A 23,181-nucleotide genomic window follows, 5' to 3' on the forward strand; every position below is an offset into this window, starting at 1 on the left:
TTGGAGTGTGGGAGGAAACGGAGCACCCGGAGGAAACCCATGTAGATATGGGGAGAACATGCAGACTCTGCACAGACAGATCCCGAGGCCGGAATTGAACCCGGGTCCTTGGTGTGGTGAGGCAGCAGTCCTACCCACTGTGCTCCCGAGCCACCCAGGAGTGGATTGCTTCAAAGAGTAATGCAAGCAGATTCAGTAGGAATTTTTGAAAGGGAATTGGATAAAGAGAAAAACATCAGACCTATTGAGAATGAGTGGGACGAATTGAATCATTCTTTTAAAGAGCAGGCACAATAGGTTGAATGGCCTCCTTCTCTCTTGCATGATTCGATGATATGACAACTTGTCTTAAGTTGCCACCAAAGAGGTCTGGTATTGGGTTGTGCTGTGCATTGTCTGCAGATTCATGCATGCATTTATGACTCTTTCTTCATTATCCTGGCCTGCTACTTCGTTAACTCATTATATTTCAGATATCTAACTTTTTTCATCTCCTTGTGACACTCACGTGTAATTGCCCCTATCCTTCCATGTAATTTTCATCGCTTACCAGTTGTAGAATTAGCAGATGTCTCACCTGCAATTTTGAAGGACTAACCAAAATAAATTCAACACTAAAAAATGGCATAGTTTTTACACCTGAGAATCTGCAGAACTCAGGAGGAAATGCAGACCAGAACAAAGCTTCAGCACACATGACGACCAATTTGGGACCCATTATTTGCTGGTGTAAAAACTTCTTTTTTAAAAATAATGGCACGCTGAACATTATGAAACAAATTTATTCATGAAACTTAGCTCCTTATAAATTTGGTATGAGAATGCAGTCAGAAGAAAATAGAGAAAGGACAAGAATGATTTATGGTCACTGCACCACAATTTTATACAAACATCTCTCTTGAGCCCAGGTGTTTTTCACGGCATGCCTGTAGTTTTTCTGAGGGAGTAACAATTCTGACAGAGGTATGAACTGGTTTGGCATCTGCCCAATGAACAAAAAGCATCTGAACTCCAATGGACGATGGAAAAGTGGGTCTTGAGAATGAAAACAATGGTGTGATTCATTAATAAGAAAGAGCACAAACTCACACCACCATGTGAAGACTGCACGTGCTCTTTTGAACTGTAAGAAATGTTATTATGTGTATGGGATGCATGAAACTCTTTATTTTTTTAATCAGACAATATATTTAGTACAGTGAAATCCGATCATACTGTTTCATGTCATAATCAATTATCATTGAGTATCAAAACCCATTTTCTATCCAGCTAGCTGTAGTTAATCCCATTTTAAGCCACACTAAAATGTTTCTAGGTTAAAAGCACCTCACCTAGCCACAATTAACCAGAATTTAATATGCATGTTCAAACGTCTTCATACTTAATCCAGTCTCAACAGCCGCAATAAAATATTAGCATGTGAATCGTCCTGATACCAAGTTCCTTTGAATTCCTTGCACCACTCTACAAATTTTCTGTACTTCGCCCCTTAGTCACTCATCTTAACTTCTCGTGGCAACATGATGCCGTGATTTTCTTTTCAAATCTGCCATCTGTTCTTTTGAGTCCTCCAACTTATCTTTTCTCCAAAGCAATTTCTGGTGTCCGGCTAGCAATTCCAACCAATTTTAATGGATGATTCCGAAGTATAAAATATATCTGCTCTAGCACATATGCCCTCTCCAAGAGAAAAAAATCCTTTTTACACTTGCTGCATTAAAACAAAAACTAACAAGGAAATCAATTGTTTTATTGGTAATTAGTGAAATTGATGACACTGGTTTAACCAAATCAAAACTTCCCTCTAGATTAGTTCACAATCTTTCATAAACACTGTAAAGTGTATGGTTTAGTATTCATGGTTTCCGTATTTAAGTTTTAAAAAACACAGCCAACATTTATGATAACTATTATCGTGCAATGGAAACCCATTTTTCACTGTCATTTATTCTATTTATGACCAAAGTCTAGGTTAAAGCAGTGTTATGAAACCTCAAGCTAGAGGCCACCATTTTACAACTACCATCAGAGAAATTAAGTCAACATTTATTTTAGGAACCCATTGCTTCCCATCATGTACCTGCACACAGACCTGGGTTTTCAATAACGTTGATTGGTTAGGTTAGTGGGACAATGACTGTTGATTTCCTGTTGGTATAATTTACTAAAGACTAAACCCTCTATAAACAATGAAAACTAATTGATTTAGGCGTCTCCATTTTTTTTCTCAGTCACGAATCCTCATTCGACCCCAAAAGGTAAAATACTGTACATTTTTTAGTATATTGTGCATTTTAATATTTACAACAGTAAATTGTTAATCTGACTTTCGTTAACATTGAATCATTAGTCAATTGGTTTGGATCAACTTTATAGAGCAACTGTTTAACATAGAATTCTCCTCTATTTTGTTAAAAAGAAGTGCATTTTTTCTTATGTCAATTTATAAAAAGCAAAAAAAAAGCGCTACAACATTTTGTGATCATTTTTCGTGGATTTTTTTGGTCAGTTCACTAATTTACATGCTGTCTTAACACTTTGTCTATTCACTTAACAGCGATTGTTAATGTGAAGTACTTTTTATTTCCAATCATGTAACTTCAGTTCTTTCATTCATTAAACAGTTGGACAAGCACCAAAGGCCTGAAGGCTTTTTTTTTAAAACGAGTAACGTCTGATGATGATCCCACCATCCTGTGAGATGACGATTCTTTCCTTTTTTTTTGCCTTGCTTCTTTTAAAATTTCAAAAGTTGAGTACATAATTGAAGTCCAATGTGCCAAGATGTCTCACCACAGTTTAGTGTCTCCATATATATTGCGTGGGACAGACATTAGTTTTTCATCACAAGTCACTTTTGCATCGTGTAAGGTGCTGTACCAGACCATCCCCATGGGTCTAGTTTCTTCCATTCGACAGATGAAATACAGGACTGAGTCTATGTGGCTTTGAATATAGGCACTGTGTAGTAATGATCCACAGCGTTCACTTACATTGTCCAGTCGTTTTAGAATCAAGTGAGCTTTTCTAAGAAGAAAAAAGTGAAAAGGGAGAGAGAGAAAAAACAAAATGAAATTCTGTTATCATTTTTAAATTGAGATATGAGGTTCAAATTTTCTCAACAGTTTCCCATTCAACACGTGTTTTGTAATTATCAGCACAGCGCAACATAGATTTGGATGAAAGTTGGGTTTTAATCTGCTTATTTTTGGCACAACATCGTGGGCCGAAGGGCCTGTTCCTGTGCTGTACTGTTCTATGTCAGGAGACCATAGAATCCTGCAGTGCAGAAGGAGACCATTCAGCTCATCAAGTCTGCACCAACCACAATCCCACCCAGGCCCTATCCCCTTGCATTTACCCGGCTAGTCCCCGTGACACTAAGGAGCAATTTGGCATGGCCAATCCACCTAACCCGCACATCTTTGGGCTGTGGGAGGAAACCAGAGCACCCGGAGGAAACCCACGCAGACACAGGGAGAATGTGCAAACTCCACACAGACAGTGACCCAAGCCGGGAATCGAACCCAGATCCCCTGGCGCTGTGAGGCAGCAGTGCTAACCACTGTGCCACCGTATCATCCCAACACTATCCCCTTTCAGAAATAACATCATGTCTAATGGAACAATAACAGAAAATGCTGGGAAATCTCAGCAGGTCTGACAGTATCTGTGGAGAGAGAATTTAGCCAACGTTTCGAGTCAGGGTGACCCTTTGTCAGGGCTGACGACTCCAGCATCTGCAGTATTTTGCCCGTATCATGTCTCATGGGCCAGGTTTGGCATCACATCTAAAGGCAGGTAAGTAAAATTACTGAGCACATTAGTTTTGCCCCATTTTATAGATCTTCTCCCCATGCACTTATATACATTGTTTGCCTTTCCAATTGCAAAGGTGACTGCTCTGTAACCTGTACTGAATCAAAACTTGAATTGGATGCTAGATGGATGGCAGCATTTCATTGTCACCTACATCCACATCTTTTTTAATGAGGGCATTATGCCTTAGTAGGGGCACAACGGGAGTAGAAGCCCACAATATACTTTTCTGTGTCTTATACTGATAATTTTCAAGTTCTAGTACTTGTGATTGAACACTTCAGGAACCATCTCCTCATCAAAGAACACTTAAAAGTGATTTTGTTTGGAGGTAGGAGGTGGGAACAAAGGAACATTGAATAGTGTTTTCTCAATCTGCTTTGGAACAAGGACCAGCACATACTGAGGTGTGGCTGCCAATTGCTGCCTGCTGATATTCCAGCTCCTTTGAAAACTGCAGGAAGAGTTAATTCTATAAAACATGTGTCAACCAGTGGAAGGGAAAATTTTGCATAAGGAAATTATTTGATTTTCCTTGGTTACCTAAATATCACACATAAACATGTCTCACACTCGGCCCCCTCTCTTGAACTAAAAGGGAAGCGGAGTGTTTCTGGAATACAGTTGTATAGTTGTTTTCTTACGTTTGAATGCAAAAGGGAACTTTCAGAATAATTTGGAGGTAATTGGAAAACTGTATATCAACACCAGTATATGCTCTGGACAAAAGCTGTCCTGAGTACAGTAATCTTGGGTTTACATGTAATGACATAATCTGAAGCAGCTTTGGCATCAAAGCTCTTTTTAAAAGCGTATTTTGGGGAAGTAAAAATGTTCAGTTGTGTTGGTCTTATGACAATTTTCAACGCAAGAGCTTTATGACATCATCAGGGGAACTAATTGGCAGGGGCTACTAAGCCCAGCCGCATGAGGGAGCTAAACATCTGCAGTCATTGGCCAAGAGATTTCAGGGAACAAGTCATTTCAACATGTGAGGCTTGTACCACCTCCCTGCCAATGCCCTGTCTGACATCACCAGCAGCTATTAGGGGTTAAACTACGATTAATAATTATATACCATCTGAAATGAACGAGAGACATATTGCAAGATTGTTCAGAATTGTTTTATAAAGCAAATTTACCCTTGCTCCATATACACAAACATAATTATTCCACAACACTATGTATGTATTGCAAATCTGATTAAAGAGTGATACTTTCCTAAGAAAAAAGGCAATAACAGGAAATATATTTAAATACACAATGCATCAATATTGTTTGAAAATATCACACAAACATTTTCAAATAAACTTACTTCGAGTGTTATTAAATGGTTACATTTTATTTTCGCCATGTATTCAAGCTAAGACTCGTGTCCCCCAATGAAATATAGTAGTATCCTTTCAGAGAACAGTGCAAATGGGGTGGCACGGTGGCACAATGGTTAGCACTGCTGCCTCACAATGCCAGGGACCCGGGTTCGATTCCCGGCTTGGGTCACTGTCTGTGTGGAGTCTGCATGTTCTCCCCTGTGTCTGCGTAGGTTTCCTCTAGGTGTTCTGGTTTTCTCCCACAGTCGTGCTGGTTGGATGAATTGGCCACACTAAATTTGAACCCGAACAGGCGCCGGAGTGTGGCGACTAGGGGATTTTCACAGTAAGTTCAGTGCAGTGTTAATGTAATGTACTTTATGGAGGAGATGGTGGGGCCTTTGTGCATATAGGGCAGGACTTTCAACTGTGACAGTGGCGTAAATTTGGATCAGCCTTCTGAATATCCATTACTTGTCAGTGAGAATTGTGTATTCATACACGCCAAATAATTTTCCTGTCCATTGAATACACGGGAAGGGAAACAAAACATTGTGTATCATAAGTAGTCAGTACTATCCCACCAGTTTGTTACTACTGCAAAATTTTGCTCATAATCCACACCTAACAAATGTCAGTTATAATCTTACAGCACCAAGCACATACTGAACAGGAAGAAGGCCACTGATTGCTTGAGAATAGACAGAAACCTAACCCACACAAGAGTGAACGTTTTAAATATTTCAATTGCAAAGAGCAGCGATTACTCACATAACAATAGTCACTGTATGACAAAAAGTAATTTACTGCATATGGAATGCTTGGAAAATGTGGGGGAGTGGGGAGGTCTTAAAAATGCAAGCCTGTCTTTCTTCTTTCGCCATTGAAATAAACAGATTGAAGGTGGGTATTTTATGAGGAAATTTAATGGAAAATGTTTTAAGTGTTTAAGTTTAATTCAGCTCAGAAATTTTAGGGAGATTAAATTAAGAATTGCACCGAGGGAGGTAGGTGAGAACATCACTGATGCCTTAAATATAACCTATCAAAGTTCTCTCGATTTGGGAACTATTTCTTTACATTGGAAAATTGTGGATATCATTTCATTATTCAATAAAGGTGAGAGGGGAAAGCAATGTCATTGTAGAACAGTTTGCCTCAGAACCGTCATCAGAAAATCACTAGATTCTATGGTTAAGAACAGGGTGATGAACCCTGATAATTTCATACCTACATCAGAAAGAGCCAGTATGGAATTGTGAAAGACAAATCAGGACTGACAAATCTGTTTGAATACTTGGAAGAGGTGACTAATATAATGGACAGGGGAATGTGTATGAATGCTATTTATATGGACTTCTAGGAGGTACTTGCTGAAGTCCCTCATAAAAGACTGTGAGCTAAAGTTGAAGCCCATGGAAGTGAAGGCAAAGAGTTGACCTAGTTAGGAAATTGGTTGAGTAATTTGATTTGAATTGATGTATTATTGTCACATGTATTAGTATACAGTGAAAAGTATTGTTTCTTGCGCGCTGTACAGACAAAGCATACCATTCATCGAGAAGGAAACGAGAGAGTGTAGAATGTAGTGTTACAGCCGTAGCTAGGGTGTAGAGAAAGATCAACTTAATGCAAGGTAAGTTCATTCAAAAGTCTGATGGCAGCAGGGAAGAAGCTGTTCTTGAGTCAGTTGGTACGTGACCTCAGACTTTTGTATCTTTTCTCGACGGAAGAAGATGAAAGAGAGAATGTCCGGGGTGCGTGGGATCCTTACTTATGCTGGCTGCTTTGCCAAGGCAGCAGGAAGTGTAGACAGAGTCAATGGGTGGGAGGTTGGTTTGTGTGATGGATTGGGCTACAGTCACAACATTTTGTAGTTTCTTGCGGTCTTGGGAAGAGCAGGAGCCATACCAAGCTGTGATACAACCAGAAGGAATGCTTTCTATGGTGCATCTGTAAAAGTTGGTGAGAGTTGGTGGAAGTTGGTGGTAGAAGATGGACAGCAGGGACAATGGGTAGGTACTCTGATTGGTGAGATGCGACTAGTGATGTCCTTCAGAGATCTGTATGGGGCCTTAACTATTCAACGTATGTATTAATGGGATAATGGGATGGAAAGCTATGTATCCAAATTTGCCAATGACAGGCTGCTTTGTAAGCAATGCAGATTGAAACATAATCCTTACAAAGAGATATTGATTGATTGAGTGAATGGCAAAACTGTTGCAATGGATTATAATGTAGGAAAATGTAAGTTTATCCACCTTGGACGTAAGATACTTCATAAGAAACTAGATGGAGATCTGTGAGATTTGGGGGTCCAGGTTCTAATATAATTAGAATGACACAAACAAGTACAGAAAATAATCAAACATGCTAATGGAATGCTGGCTTTTATCTAGAGGATTAAAATATAAGTGGGTAGAAGTCATACTTCGGCCATCTAAAGCCATGGTTATACCACTGTGAACTGTGAGCAAGTCTGATGGAGTTAAGAAACAGCAAAGGCCAGTGCTCATTGGTTGGAGTTGTCTATTGTCCATCAGGTAGCAATGGCAATGTGAGACATAGTATTAATCAGCAGATGGAAGAAGCATGTAGCGTGGGCAATACAGTAATCATGAGTGACTTCAATCTGCATATAGACAGGTTAAACCAAGTGGGTATTAATGCTGTGGAAAGCAAGTTTCTGGAGTGTGTTAGGGATGGGTTTATAGAACAGTATGTTGAGGAGCCAACTGAAGGACAGGCTATTTTAGATCTCGTATTATGTAATGAAAAAAGACTAAATAATCTAGTTGCAAAAGAAGCTTTAGAGATGAGTGACCACAATGGGATAGAATTTCACATTATACTTGAAAGTGAGGAAATTCAATCTGAAGCCAAGGTGTTAAAGTTGAAATGTTGTGGAGATGCCGGCTAAAGTTGAACACAGGAAATGATGAAGGAATGAGGGAAAAATTGGCTGAGGTGGATTGGAAGAATACATTAAATACATTAAAAGGTATGACTGTGCCTCGGCAATGGATAATCTTCAAAGAACTATCACATAGTTTACAGCATCGATACATTCCTTCAGAGTGCAAAACCCCCAAAAAGAGCCAGTCAACTGCGGTTGACAAAGGAAGCTAAGGATTGTATACCATTAAAAGAAAAGGCTTATAAAGTTGCCATAAAAAGTGGTAAAAAGAACAAAGAACAATACAGCACAGGAACAGGCCCTTCGGCCCTCCAAGCCCGTGCCACTCCCTGGTCCAAACTAGACCATTCTTTTGTATCCCTCCATTCCCACTCCGTTCATATGGCTGTCTAGATAAGCCTTAAACGTTCCCAGTGTGTCCGCCTCCACCACCTTGCCTGACAGCGCATTCCAGGCCCCCACCACCCTCTGTGTAAAATATGTCCTTCTGATATCTGTGTTAAACCTCCCCCCCTTCACCTTGAACCTATGACCCCTCGTGAACGTCACCACCGACCTGGGGAAAAGCTTCCCACCGTTCACCCTATCTATGCCTTTCATAATTTTATACACCTCTATTAAGTCTCCCCTCATCCTCCGTCTTTCCAAGGAGAACAACCCCAGTTTACCCAATCTCTCCTCATCACTAAGCCCCTCCATACCAGGCAACATCCTGGTAAACCTCCTCTGTACTCTCTCCAAAGCCTCCACGTCCTTCTGGTAGTGTGGCGACCAGAACTGGACGCAGTATTCCAAATGCGGCCGAACCAACGTTCTATACACCTGCAACATCAGACCCCAACTTTTATACTCTATGCCCCGTCCTATAAAGGCAAGCATGCCATATGCCTTCTTCACCACCTTCTCCACCTGTGACATCATCTTCAAGGATCTGTGGACTTGCACACCCAGGTCCCTCTGCGTATCTACACCCTTTATGGTTCTGCCATTTATCGTATAGCTCCTCCCTACATTATTTCTACCAAAATGCATCACTTCGCATTTATCAGGATTGAACTCCATCTGTCATTTCTTTGCCCAAATTTCCAGCCTATCTATATCCTTCTGTAGCTTCTGACAATGCTCCTCACTATCTGCAAGTCCTGCCAATTTTGTGTCGTCTGCAAACTTACTGATCACTTGAGGATTGAGAGGTTTGTAGAATAAAGCAAAGGAAGGCCAAGAAACAGATAAAGAAAGGGAGAACAGAATATGAATGCAATCTAGCAAAAAGCATTAAAAAAACGGACTGTAAAATCTTCTATGGGTATGTAAAAAGGAACTGTTTTGATCAGGCAAATGTGGGTCCATAACAGGCAGAGCCAGGAGAATTCATAATGGGGAATAGAGAAATAGCAGAAAAGCTAAGTGGTTACTTTGTACTTGTTGTCACCATTGAAGATCCAGGAAATCTCCCAGATGTAGACATCCAAGGGACTAGGGAAAATGTGGAGTTGAAGGAAATTAGTATGAGTAAGAAGGTAGTGCTGGAGAAATTAATGGCACAGAAAGTTGATAAGTCCCTGGGACCTGATATTATACATCCAAGAGTTGAAAGAGATGACTATAGAGATGGTGGATACATTGGTGATCATCTTCCAAAATGCTATGGATTCTGGAATGGTTCTTAAAGATTGGAAGGTAGCAAATGATACACCAATATTTAAAGGAGGGAGGGAGGGAGGGAGGGAGGGAGGGAGGGAAGGAGGGAGGGAGAGAGATAACAGGGAACTCCAGACCTGTTAGCCTTACATCAGTGGTAGGGAAAATGCTGGAATCTATTATAAAGGATGTGATAAATGGTCACTTGGACAATCATGATCTCATTAGGCATGGTCAATGTGGATTTATGAATGGAAAATCATGTTTGACCAATTCTTCAGAGTTTTTCGAAGATGTTACTTAAAAAATTGATAAAGGAGAGTCGATGGACAATTTTGACTTTCAGAAGGCTTTTGCTAAAGTCTCCCACAGGACGTTTATCAGCAAAATAAATGCACATGGGATAGGAGGTAACATACTGTCATGGATTGAGGATTGACGAACAGGCAGAAAACAGAATGAGAATAAAGGGGTTATTTGCATGTTGACAGGCTGTGGCTAACTGTTCACAATATATATAAATGATTTGGATGCATGGACCAAATGTGTCATATTTCCAACTTCGTGGATGATACAAAGCTAGGCGGGAATGTGTGTTGTGAGGAAGATGTAAAGCGGATACAAGAGGATTTGGACAGACTTATTAAGTGGGTAAGAACATGGCAGATAGAATATAATGTAGAAAAATGTAAGGTAATCCACTCGAGTAGAAGAAATAGATGTGGAGCACTTCCTAATTGGTAAGAAATTAGGAAGTGTAGAGGTACAAACGGACCTAGATGTTCTTGTCCATAAGTCACTGAAGGTGAACATACAGGTACAGCAAGCGATTAGAAAGGTTTTATTTCAATTGTATAGGATCTTGGTTAGACCACACCTGGAATGCCATGTACAGTTTTGGTCTCCTTCGCTCAGAAAGAATATCATTGCCATTGAGGGAGTGCAATGAATGTTCACCAGACTTGTTCCCGGGATGGAGGGACTGTCTTATGAAGAGAGATTGAGCAAACTGGGCCTGTAACTGGGTTTCAGGCGCTGTGAGGCAGCAGTGCTAACCACCATGCTATCGTACAGTCTTCATGGAAAAGGATTTGTCAAACTATTGTGATTTTGTTAGCAAGAGGAAAAAAAAATCTATTTTCACAAATGTCGTGGCAGTAATTTTCACATTCACTGCTTGGATATGAAACAAAAGTGACCAAAGTTATTGCTTTCTTTTGTCTAGCTGGCAATGTTTCTTTGAAGTTCAGTCACTGTACATAAACAGTTTAAAAATTGGCAATTCAGATATCTTGCATCAAAACAATCTAGTGAGGTACAGCACAGTGCAAGGATGGTTCAAACTGACTTTCAAATTACAAAATGTGAACGAAGCCCAGTCCATCACACAAACCAAGCTCCCATCCATTGACTCCAACTACGCTTCCATATCCGGACATTCTCTCTTCCACCTTTTTCCATTGGGAAAAAGATACAAAAAACGGATAAAGGGGCCCGGGAGCGATGGTCCCCACATGTACCAACCGACTCAAGAACAGCTTCTTCCCTGTTGCCATCAAACTGTTAAGTGGTCCTATCACATATTAAGCTGACCTTTCTCCTTACCCTATCGGGGTAAAACTACATTCTGCACCTTATCCTTTCTATCTCTCCTGTGTACTCTATGAACGCTTTGTTTTGTCTGTATAGCTTGCTCTGAAATAATCCTGGGCAGGGCAGTTTCAAGAGCATCAAATTCTTGACAATATGGAACTGGGGTAATTGTGGACCAATGAATATCAAGCTTCTGGAAACGAGAAATTCTGAAATAAACCAAGGGTGCAAATAAAAAGGAAATTTGACAAAGCTAATTTTTAAAATAAATAAGTGAATAGATGCTGTGATGATCGGGGCTGTGGGAGTGGTGTGTCCGGCCCGGGCATGCTTGGGATGCCAGCGATCGGGGTGTTGGGGAGGCGGGGGGGGGGGGGGGGGGGTGGTGACGTGGGGGTCGCGGAGCTGGCCAACGATTAAACTGGCCAGCAATCGGAAGGCTGGCAGTGTGCGGGTCCACTATGCATGCGCCAATCTCTGCACTGACAGATTGGCGCATGCGCAATGGCCCACTCAGCGCTATGCTGCCAGTCTCTTCCGTGGGGATACGCCCTGCCCACTGATTTTCAGCATGATTCATGCTGAGGCACTCTGCAGTACACAGAGTGTGGGAGATTCATTTTGAAACCCCCGCTGAAAAATACAACGTGATTTATTCCAGTTTTTATGCAAATTCAACACCTAGGACCCGATTTTACCATTTTAATTCTAAGTGCTGAATCTGGGCGCATTTCAGATCTGACTTGGAAACCTGTTCTCAGGCGCCCCCATACGCACTTAGCTTAAAAAAAAATTGCGAGTCTGAATCGCACTGTGGGCAGGGCTTATCGTGCCCGAAATGCTGCTGCTTCGATCGGAGCTTTGAACTGCGCATGCGCAGTGAAAAAAAAATTGAAAAACGCGCCGCTGTCACATCACTCCCAGGCCGCAAAAAACGGATAAAGCGGCCCTGGAGCAAAAAGCGGGAACGATGGCCTCCACCCCCACAACATAACTGTCCCCCTTATCCACCCACCCTCTCCACTACCCAGACCGATCGCGACCCCCTTCCCCCTTTTCTCCCCACCGATTGTCCGCAGAGTGGCAACGGACTCCACTTTCCCCCCACCAGAGAACCATCTGGCCTCCCTCCCCCCACCAGAGAATGATCTTGCCTCCCTCCTCCCCTCCCCCACCAAAGAATGATCGGGCCTCCCTCCTCCCCACCAGAGATATATCTGACCTGCCTCCTTCTCCCTCCCCCCCGCCACCAGAGAACTATCTGGCCTCCCTTCCCTCCCCCACCAGAGAATGATTGGGCCTCCCTCCAACCTCCCCCACCAGAGAGCTATCTGGCCTCCCTCCCCCCACCACTCCCCCCACCAGAGATACATCTGACTCGCCTCTCTTCTCTCACCCCCCCCCACCAGAGAGTGATCTGACCCACCTCCCTCCCCCCCCACCACCGATCTGAGTCAGAGAGTCAGTTGGAAACTCTGAACTTACCTCTTCAGAAGCTGGAGCGCCCGAAACAGACCTTTGCCGAGCATGTCTGTTTTGCGCCGAATTTGGACACGCAAACGTGATGGTAAAGGGGGAAATGCTGGTAAAGTTGGGCGGTCAGCCCATTAATTCAATTTAAATGCATGCAAATGCATTTAAATCGCCATTGCGCCCATTTCGGGGGCGGTTCGGATCGCAGCCGTTTTCGGGCCTTGGTAAAGTGGGAATCTGCGCGGCCGCGGGCGCGGATTGCACTAATCGCCTCATGCCCGACTTTACCAAGTTTTCACGCCTGAAAGCGGGCGCAACGCAATGGTAAAATCGGGCCCTAAGAATCTTTTTGGGAGCATTCCGGCCAAAATGGCTCATTAATCCAACTTGAGCACTCACAATGACTCACTTGAGAACAGCACCGATGGAAATATTTTTCAAACTCACTCAAAAATATTAAGAATATTCCAGAAGAGGTCATATAAATTTCTCACTGAGGTCCACAAGTGACTGAATATTAAAAATGAACCATGTTTTCAAAATATGAATTTAAACCAGTGAGGAGGTTTAAGGGCGAAATTTTCAATGGTTTTTCACGCACTAAAGTTGCAAATTATCAGAGGGCAGCTTCCATCTTGAAACGCCCTCACATTTGCCCAAGAAGAGTGGCAATGGCCCATCTCTCCCGAGGGGTGGCTGGACAGCCAGAGTCTCGAGCACTCCCTTTGGATCTCCTGGCTGTGGAGCCCTGCTTCCACTCCTCATTGGACAGGGGTTCCAGAGATGGCCCCTTAATTTGCTGGCTCCTCAAATATCTCCTGCAGGGACCTGCTGCAGCCACCTTGGGGTTCTGCACACAGAATTCAGCCTGGCATCGGGATTGAGACCCTGGAACTAAAACCTAGCACATAATTTACCTCATCAATTCAAGACCAAATCCTGGAGTCGCATATTAGCTTGTGAGCTCCATTTTTTTTATTCCTTCGTGGGACATGGGCGTCGCTGTCTGGCCAGCATTTATTACTCTGCCCCCCCCCTCCACCACCCGGCCAGTCACACATGCTGTCTCCGGTTGATGCAATCTATAAAGTGTGTTAGCGTAGTGGGTGATGTGTAGAAGTCGGTCTGTTGTCACCTCTTTCTCTCAACTCTCTCTGCTGGCTCGCTGTATCATTATTGGGAAGCTGAGTGTGTAAGCTCCTCCCGGTAGTATGTCACCTTTTCATCAGAAAGCTTGAGTGCCTTCCTGTGGCAACTTAAGTAAACTTGGTACTTTGTAGATCCTACAGTGGACTCAGAGGAGGCCTAGCTGTACTTAAAACAGGCATGCAGGCCCACTGGTGTGAGTGGTTATGCCCTGGCGACCAGGAATTAGACCACCTATGGATAAACAGCCTTGTGGGTGTCCCAGGAGAGAAGATCACTGAGGGGGTAAACCCTGACTGAAAATCTGTGTGGGGTCCCTGAGGCGTCTGTCATCTATCAGGCAGCTTTTTGGCAATTCCTGCAGCAGAGCTAGTACCAAACAGCACTGGTTTCATCCTTTCCTGTGGACAATATTAGCAATGCTGAGAGGAGTCCCTGATGCCTGGGCAACTCAAGGTGTCCATACTATTTGTGCTCTGGAGAAGATGCTGTAGCTTCATGGTTTTCACTGGCACAAGGTAGAAACTTATCGGTTGCACCAACTACCTTTGGCGTATTTTTCTCCGTGCTGCTATTGTACAATTTCAGCAACTTGAATGAGGATGTCTACCTGAATGTCTATAAGACCATAAGATATAGGAGAAGAATTAGGCCATTCAGCCCATTGAGCCTGCTCTGCCATTCAATCATTGCTGATAAGTTTCTCAACCCCATTCTCCCACTTTTTCCCTGTAATCTTTGATCTCCTTACCAATCAAGAACCTATCTACCTCTGTCTTAAATACACTCAATGACCTGGCCTCCACAGCCTTCTGTGGCAATGAATTCCATAGATTCCATAGGGCGGCACGGTAGCACAGTGGTTAGCACTGCTGCTTCACAGCTCCAGGATCCCGGGTTCGATTCCCGGCTCGGGTCACTGTCTGTGTGGAGTTTGCACATTCTCCTCGTGTCTGCGTGGGTTTCCTCCGGGTGCTCCGGTTTCCTCCCACAGTCCAAAGATGTGCGGGTTAGGTTGATTGGCCAGGTTAAAAATTGTCCCTTAGAGTTCTGGGATGCGTAGGTTAGAGGGATTAGCGGGTAAAATATGTGGGGGGAGGGCCTGGGTGGGATTGTGGTCGGTGCAGACTCGATGGGCCGAATGGCCTCCTTCTGCACTGTAGGGTTTCTATGTTTCTATGTTTCTTTCTATTCACCACCCTTTGGCTGAAGAAATTCCTCCCCATTTCAGTTCTAAAGGGTCGTCCCTTTACTCTGAGGCTGCGACCTCGGATCCTAGTCTCTCCTACCAATGAAAACATCTTCCCCATGTTCACTCTATCCAGACCTTTCAGTACTCTGTAAGTTTCAGTGAGATCCGGATTCAGTGAGGGCGGCACGGTAGCACAGTGGTTAGCACTGCTGCTTCACAGCTCCAGGGACCTGGGTTCGATTCCCGGCTTGGGTCACTGTCTGTGTGGAGTTTGCACATTCTCCTCGTGTCTGCGTGGGTTTCCACCGGGTGCTCCGGTTTCCTCCCACAGTCCAAAGATGTGCGGGTTAGGTTGGTTGGCCATGCTAAAAATTGCCCCTTAGTGTCCTGGGATGCGTAGATTAGAGGGATTAGCGGGTAAAATATGTAGGGATATGGGGGTAGGGCCTGGGTGGGATTGTGGTCGGTGCAGACTCGATGGGCCGAATGGCCTCTTTCTGTGCTGTAGGCTTTCTATGATTTCTATCCCCCCTCATCCTTCTAAACTCCTTCAAGTACAGACCCAGTACAGAGTTGATGGGCACACTGCTCAACTTAGCAAGACTGCACACTGCAAAATCAAAGTGCCTAATGTTCTAGTCCGTGAGTTGCTGTTTGCTGATGATACTACACTAATGTCCCATATTGAAGTTAACTTGCCGCAGTTTGTAGAAATCATAGAATCATAGGATCTACAAAGTTTGTGGTCAGTTCCTGGGCCTGCAAGGAGTTTGGAACGATAATCAGTTGTCAGGATGACCAAAGTTATGGGCCAAGACTTAGAGATACCACCTCCCATCACCACTGACAATCTCACTCTGGATGTCTTTGACAGTTTCACGTTCCTTGGTTCAACAATTACCAGAGACTTGCCCCTTGATAGCTGCAGGTGTCATGTCAAAGCTTGCCGGAATTTTCTGGCCATTCCCGCCAGCGGGATCTTCCAGTGATTCCCCCCTCCACCACGGGTTTCCCGGCGATGGGGGTCCATACAACGGGAAACCCTGTTGACAGCAGTGGGACCAGAAGATCCTGCCACCGGCCAATGGCGGGTGCAAAACACACTGGGGGTGGAGGAGGTGTGGAGATTCCTGTCTGTTGAGTGTGGACCAACAGCAAACTAACCAAAAATACAGAGCTTCTGTTCTCAGCACCTCCTTTGCAGTAGTGAGGAATAGATAGACAATTTACGCAAGCTAAGTGGCTAAACAGCTTCCATCTCTGCTGCTTCAGAAGAATACTGGGCATTCCCTGGGAGGGCAGAGCGTCAAATAGAGATGTATGCCAGTGGGCAGAGCGCCCCAGCATGTTTGCCCTTCTGAGTCTGCAGCGGTGCTGTTGACTGGTTCAAGTGAGTCAAATGGATGATGGCTGCATTCCCAAAGACATGCTCTATGACAAGCTTGCTATGAGCCTGAGACCAAAAGGTCGCCCACTTCTGCGATAGAAGAATGTCTGTAAGCGAGACCGCAAGTTGGATCAGAATCAATGCAGGGGAAGTCCTTGCTGCTGACTGGAGTGTCGGAGACAAGCTGTCAGGGAGGATGTGGAAAGAGCAGAGGACAAAAGAAATGACCAAACAACAGAAAAGAGAGTCCTCCAGAAGGAACAAAAAACATCAGTTAACATCAGTCAATTGCGGTCAACATTATTCATCTGTGAAAGGGTGTGCCCACTCACAAATGGGCCTCTCCAACTACAACAGACAATATCCAATCCAGAAGTGACGGACACTCTGTGCACAGTCCTTCATCTCCTGAAGAGGATGGATGCCATCGTCAAGAGAATGAATTGCCCTCAGCAGCAAGTCGTCTGTTGCTGCTTGCAAACAAAATCCTATTATTAGAGTAATTAGAGTCTAGCACCTTAAAGCATTACAAGCAAAAGGGACACTTGCAAAAGAACACTCCGGAAGTGAAACTGGTCTGCAAACCGTACTCATTGCGAAACGGCAGACATGAAGACCACTGGTGGCACAGTGGTTAGCACTGCTGCTTCACAGCGCCAGGGACCCGGGTTCGATTCCCAGCTTGGGTCACTATCTGTGTGGAGTCTCCCCGTGTCTACATGGGTTTCCTCTGCGTGATCTGCTTTCCTCCCACAGTCCGAAAGACGTGCTGGTTAGGTGCATTGGCCTTGCTAAATTCTCCCTCAATGTGGGGGGGGGGTGGGGGGGGTGGGGGGGGTGGGGGGGGGATGATGGGAAATGTGGTACAAATGTAGAAAGAAGAGGTCAGAAATATGATCCTTGGGATTACAGACCTAGAATCGTAGAATCATAGAATCCTACAGTGCAGAAGGAGGCCATTTGGCCCATTGAGTCTGCACCAACCTCATTCCCATCCATGCCCTATTCCCATAACTCCATGCATTTACCCTAGTTAGTCCCCCTGACACAAAGCAGCAAATTAGCATGGGCTATCAACCTAACCCGCAAATCTTTGGAATGTGGGAGGAAACCAGAGCACCCGGAGGAAACCCACGCAGACACGGGGAGAACATGCAAACTCCACACAGACAGTGACCCAAGCCGGGAATCGAACTTGGGTCCCTGGCGCTGTGAGGCAGCAATGCTAACCACTGTGCCACCTTGCCATCCATCAGCTGCCACCAACCTGTCAGCTTGGCATCTAAAAGAGGAAACTGGAGAGTGTTCAAATTGAATTCAAATGCATTTTAGAACAACAATTCAAGCCAACACAGCTTGTGAAATGTCAGGTAAATCATGACCAAAGTTCTTTGGAGTAGTAATAGAATTGATGGAAGGAGGTAATGTGTTACATTATCCAGCATTTCAGAAGGCAGTTGATAAAGTGTTATACACAAGATCTGTGGATAAATAGGAAAGATAATGTTCAATAACAACAGATTAAATTATAAAACTGTCACCACCTGAGTCACTTGAGTTCACTATAAGAATTCCTACTCCTCACAATTTTTATTCATGTTCTGGATGAGGTTGTTAAAAGTATAATGGTATTGTTCTTTTTAGTTACATGGCAACCCATGCTGTTTAAGAGTAAGGAATAACATTCAGAAAAGACATATATGTTAAGGGCGACTGTGATCTTGATAGTAACAAGCGGTTCTCTCGCTGCCTTGATTTGAGGCTTCACCTGTGGCCGCAACAGGCGACATTGCTCAGTGCTAGCCTTCTTGGTGAAGTAAAGGCACCTGGCACATTGCTTCCCTTCAGACTGAGGTGTGATAGGTGCCCCCTGAAGATTCGCTGTGGATTTGGATTCCTGCACAGTGCCTTCTTCCCTGCTTCTCCCATCCCCACCTATCTTCTTGGCTACACGCCCTTGTCCTTCACTCCCCAAAGGCAGACCTACCAGACCTATGCGACTGCAATAAAACTGCTTTGAAGGCCAGCGAAGGCAAGTTAGTCAGAGAAGATTGATAGCACCGATCACAAATTTGTTGTAGATGGCAAAAATAGACAAGTGCAGACTAAAAGGACAAGCCAGTAACTAATTTTTATGGAGTGGTGCAGCCATTTAAATAGTGCTACTGAAGGGTCCTTCCTGCCTGTGAGCTCCAGGAGTTGCTAAGGAAAGTGGGTATGAGGCGCTGTGAGGCAGCAGTGCTAACCACTATGCTATCTTGCACCTGTGGCTCCAGACGCACAGCAATGTGGTTGACTCTTGACTGTCCACTGAAATGGCCTAAGAAGCCACTTGGTTCAAGTGCAATTAGGGATGGGCAACACTTGTTGCCTTTGCCAGTGACACTCACATCCCATAAATTCGTTTTTCACAAACAGTGACCACCTGACACCCTTCCTGGAACCTGAGGCCAGATTAAAATGGAGGGAGTCAGGTGCTAGGCCAGACCAACCTCATCAGAGTCCCATATCAAGTGGAGGACTTTCAATTAAATATTTTGAGTCTGAGTTGCAATGCAATTTGGATAACTACAGGGGAGAATGATCCAATTTGGTGAGTGGCAGACTTCAGGTGCGAAATGAGTGACATGCCTCAGCCACTATTTTGGACCATTAAGCCCTTGTTTAATGCCTATAAAACGAACACTATGTAATCTCATTTCTGATCCACTTCTCACAAATTAATACGAAAACCATAGTAAAAATTCACTTTCAGAACATTTAATGCTCCATTAAATACTTCTAAAAAGGGACTACCCCCCCATTCCCACGCATCAACCCATGGTAAAGCAAGATGGCACATGTATTCAAGAGGCAGCTGGATATAGTGCACTTATTGAGGCTAATACTGATGTTGTTAGATAAAGACGAACCAGTAAGTTGGGATTATTGCTGAACTGTTTTAACCATTATGCAATGCAATGGGTAAGTATAATAGAAAATGGGGCGAAGGTGGCATTGTGGTAATGTCACTGGACTAATAATCCAGAGGGCCACTCTGAGGACATGAGTTCAAATCCCACCATGGCAGGCATTAGGTCTTAAAGTCTAATTCATAAATCTGGAATATAAAGCTAGTCTCAGTGATTGCGACCATGACAATTATCATTGAACATAGAACATAGAACAGTACAGCACAGAACAGGCCCTTCGGCCCACGATGTTGTGCCGAGCTTTATCTGAAACCAAGATCAAGCTATCCCACTCCCTATCATCCTGATGTGCTCCATGTGCCTATCCAATAACTGCTTAAATGTTCCTAAAGTGTCTGACTCCACTATCACTGCAGGCAGTCCATTCCACACCCCAACCACTCTCTGCGTAAAGAACCTACCTCTGATATCCTTCCTATATCTCCCACCATGAACCCTATAGTTATGCCCCCTTGTAATAGCTCCATCCACCCGAGGAAATAGTATTTGAACGTTCACTCTATCTATCCCTTTCATCATTTTATAAACCTCTATTAAGTCTCCCCTGAGCCTCCTCCGCTCCAGAGAGAACAGCCCTAGCTCCCTCAACCTTTCCTCATAAGACCTACCCTCCAAACCAGGCAGCATCCTGGTAAATCTCCTCTGCACTCTTTCCAGCACTTCCACATCCTTCTTATAGTGAGGTGACCAGAACTGCACACAATATTCCAAATGTGGTCTCACCAAGGTCCTGTACAGTTGCAGCATAACCCCACGGCTCTTAAACTCCAACCCCCTGTTAATAAAAGCTAACACACTATAGGCCTTCTTCACAGCTCTATCCACTTGAGTGGCAACCTTTAGAGATCTGTGGATATGGACCCCAAGATCTCTCTGTTCCTCCACAGTCTTCAGAACCCTACCTTTGACCCTGTAATCCACATTTAAATTAGTCCTACCAAAATGAATCACCTCACATTTATCAGGGTTAAACTCCATTTGCCATTTTTCAGCCCAGCTCTGCATCCTATCAATGTCTCTTGCAGCCTACAACAGCCCTCCACCTCATCCACTACTCCACCAATCTTGGTGTCATCGGCAAATTTATTGATCCACCCTTCAGCCCCTTCAGATTGTTCTAAAAACCAACTGGTCCACTCGTGCCCTCAAGGGGAGGAAATTTGCCACCCTTACCCAGCGGCATTTGCTGCCCTTACCTACCTGTTAAGTTTTTAAAGTTTATTTATTCGTGTCACAATTAGGCTTACATTAACACTGCAATGAAGTTACTGTGAAGATCCCCTAGTTGCCACACTCCGGCGTCTGTTCGGGTACACTGAGGGAGAATTTGGCATGGTCAATGCACCTAACCAGTACGTCTTTCGGACTGTGGGAGGAAATCTGAGCGCCCAGAAGAAAGCCATGCAGACACGGGGAGAACATGCAAACTCCACACAGACAGTGACCCAAACCAGGAATTGAACCGAGGTCCCTAGTGCTGTGAGGCAGCAGTGCTAACCACTATGCCACCTTGCACCTGTGGCTCCAGACCCACAGCAATGTGATTGACTCTTAATTGTCCACTGAAATGGCCTAGCAAGCCACTTGGTTCAAGGGGAATTAGGGATGGGCAACACTTGTTGCCTTTGCCAGCGACACTCACATCTCATAAAATTATTTTTCACAAACATAATTTGTGATACCCTTATTGAACTTGACTAAAATGAAATGACAGTGCGCGACACCATTTTTATCATCAATATTTAACACATCGGTCTCAACTCCCACTGAATGATGCTTTTATGCAATACAAACGCCACTCATGTACCCACTTTAATTGAGAAAATGGACAGAGGAGTCATTGGGGAGATTCTCCTTCTGCGCTTACAAGTATATTTGTTGAAATCTATATGGGAAGCATGCAGGTTGCACGAAATCTGAGGTACAATTCATTATATCAACTTGGCAGGAAGAAATCGTGCTGCCCTGGACTCAGTAATTATAGAATGAAAATATATCCTTGTGAAATCTGATGGCACAATTTCTGCAAATGATCACACTGTCTATTAAAAGGTGTCAGGATGATTGTATTAATAATGCAGGTTTTGCTAATCATAGAATCCCTAATCATAGAATCCCTACAGTGCAGGAGGAGGCCACTTGGCCCGAGTCTACACCGACAACAATCCCACCCCAGACATTTACCCCGCTACTCCCTCTAACCTACACATCCCGGGACACTAAGGGCCAATTTAGCATGGCCAATTATCCTAATCCACACATCTTTGGAGTGTGGGAGGAAACCGGAGCACCCGGAGGAAACCCACGCAGACACGGGGAGCATGTGCAAACTCCACACAGACAGTCACCCAAGGCCGGAATCGAACCCGGGTCCCTGGCGCTGTGAGGCAGTCGTGCCAAAAACTGTACCACTGTGCTAACTGTAACCAAAAGAGAAAATGCTGGAAAATGTCAGCAGGTCTGGCAGCATCTGTAAGGAGAGAAAAGAGCTGACGTTTCGAGTCCAGGTGGCGCTTTGTCAAAGCTGACTGTTTTTTGCGAACTGTTTTGTCTCAAAGTTATGCCATTTATTTTTCAATCCAAGAAGTCCCTTCTTGCATTCCACAGTGAACCAGCATCGAGACCACCATGAATCATAATAGCTGCGTTCTGCCCTCAACCACCTAATTTCCCACCTTTCGACTGCCTGCTCCATTCTGCACCCTCTCCTTTCCTTCTCTATGAACAGTATGCTTTGTCTGTTTAGCACGCAAGAAACAATGCTTTTCACTGTATATGAATACGTGTGACAATAATAAATCAAATCAAATCATCTCGCCCCACACCACTGTCTCAGTATTATTGTGCAATGCACTGGTTTGGTCAAGTCAGAAGACCTTCACTGAAATCATTACAGCATTAAGACAGCAATAATGTTACATTACAATTCAATTTCCACTGCCGCTGCTGAAAGAATTATTCAGCGTTGGCCCACAAAAGCCAGTTTACGAGCAAAAAAAAAGTTGGATCTGTTGTACTCTAAGGCAGATTAGACAACCTTCTTTCTGTGCAGCTCACATTCCTCCCAGGCAACACTTTATTTTGTCTTTTTACTTGCTCATTGACCTAATATGACTTCCCGCTGCAATTGCTGTTGTTAACTGTTGGTTGACAAATTTCTTAATGGATTTTTATTGTAAGGTTTTCATGGTTTTTATTCCTTCTTTTTGCACCAGGTAAACACGGCCAGAATTTTACCAATAAAGTTTGGGCACTGCCCGACTGGGAAGCATGTAAAATCGTGCGAGGAGAAGAAGGAAGCACGGTGCCACAGTGGTTAGCACTGCTGCCTCACAGCGGGGTTCGATTCTGGCCTCAGGTGACTGTCTGTGCGGAGTTTGCACATTCTCCTCGTGGGTTTCCTCCGGGTGCTCCGGTTTCCTCCCATATGCCAAAGATGTGCAGATTAGGTGGATTGGCCATGCTGAATTGCCCCTTGGTATTGCAAGATGGTTAGGTTAGTGAGATTAGTCATAGAATCATAGAATCTCTACAGTACAGAAGAAGGCCATTCAGCCCATCGAGCCTGCACCGACAACAAGGCCCTATCCCCGTAACCCCACATATTTACTCTGCTAATCACCCTGACACTAAGGAGCAATTTTTGCATGACCAACCATCCACATTCGGGCGGCATGGTGGCACAGTGGTTAACACTGCTGCCTCACAGTGCCAACGACCTGGATTTG

At 44.1% G+C, this 23,181-nt stretch overlaps 1 protein-coding gene across 3 annotated transcripts in view; it reads right to left on the reverse strand.

The window, feature by feature from the left end:
- Window positions 1–772: 772 nt before the first annotated feature.
- astn2 (astrotactin 2) overlaps window positions 773–23,181 on the reverse strand; it is a 1,763,595-nt gene continuing 1,741,186 nt past the window's right edge. For all 3 annotated transcript variants that reach the window (XM_078226657.1, XM_078226658.1, XM_078226656.1), the window contains one exon: window positions 773–3,027. In XM_078226657.1, the coding sequence (XP_078082783.1) occupies window positions 2,790–3,027 (238 nt within the window). In that variant the 3' untranslated portion in view covers window positions 773–2,789. The remainder of the gene's footprint in view (window positions 3,028–23,181) is intronic.

Source organism: Mustelus asterias, chromosome 13, assembly GCF_964213995.1.
Source record: "Mustelus asterias chromosome 13, sMusAst1.hap1.1, whole genome shotgun sequence".
In the NCBI taxonomy this organism is placed as follows: domain Eukaryota; kingdom Metazoa; phylum Chordata; class Chondrichthyes; order Carcharhiniformes; family Triakidae; genus Mustelus; species Mustelus asterias.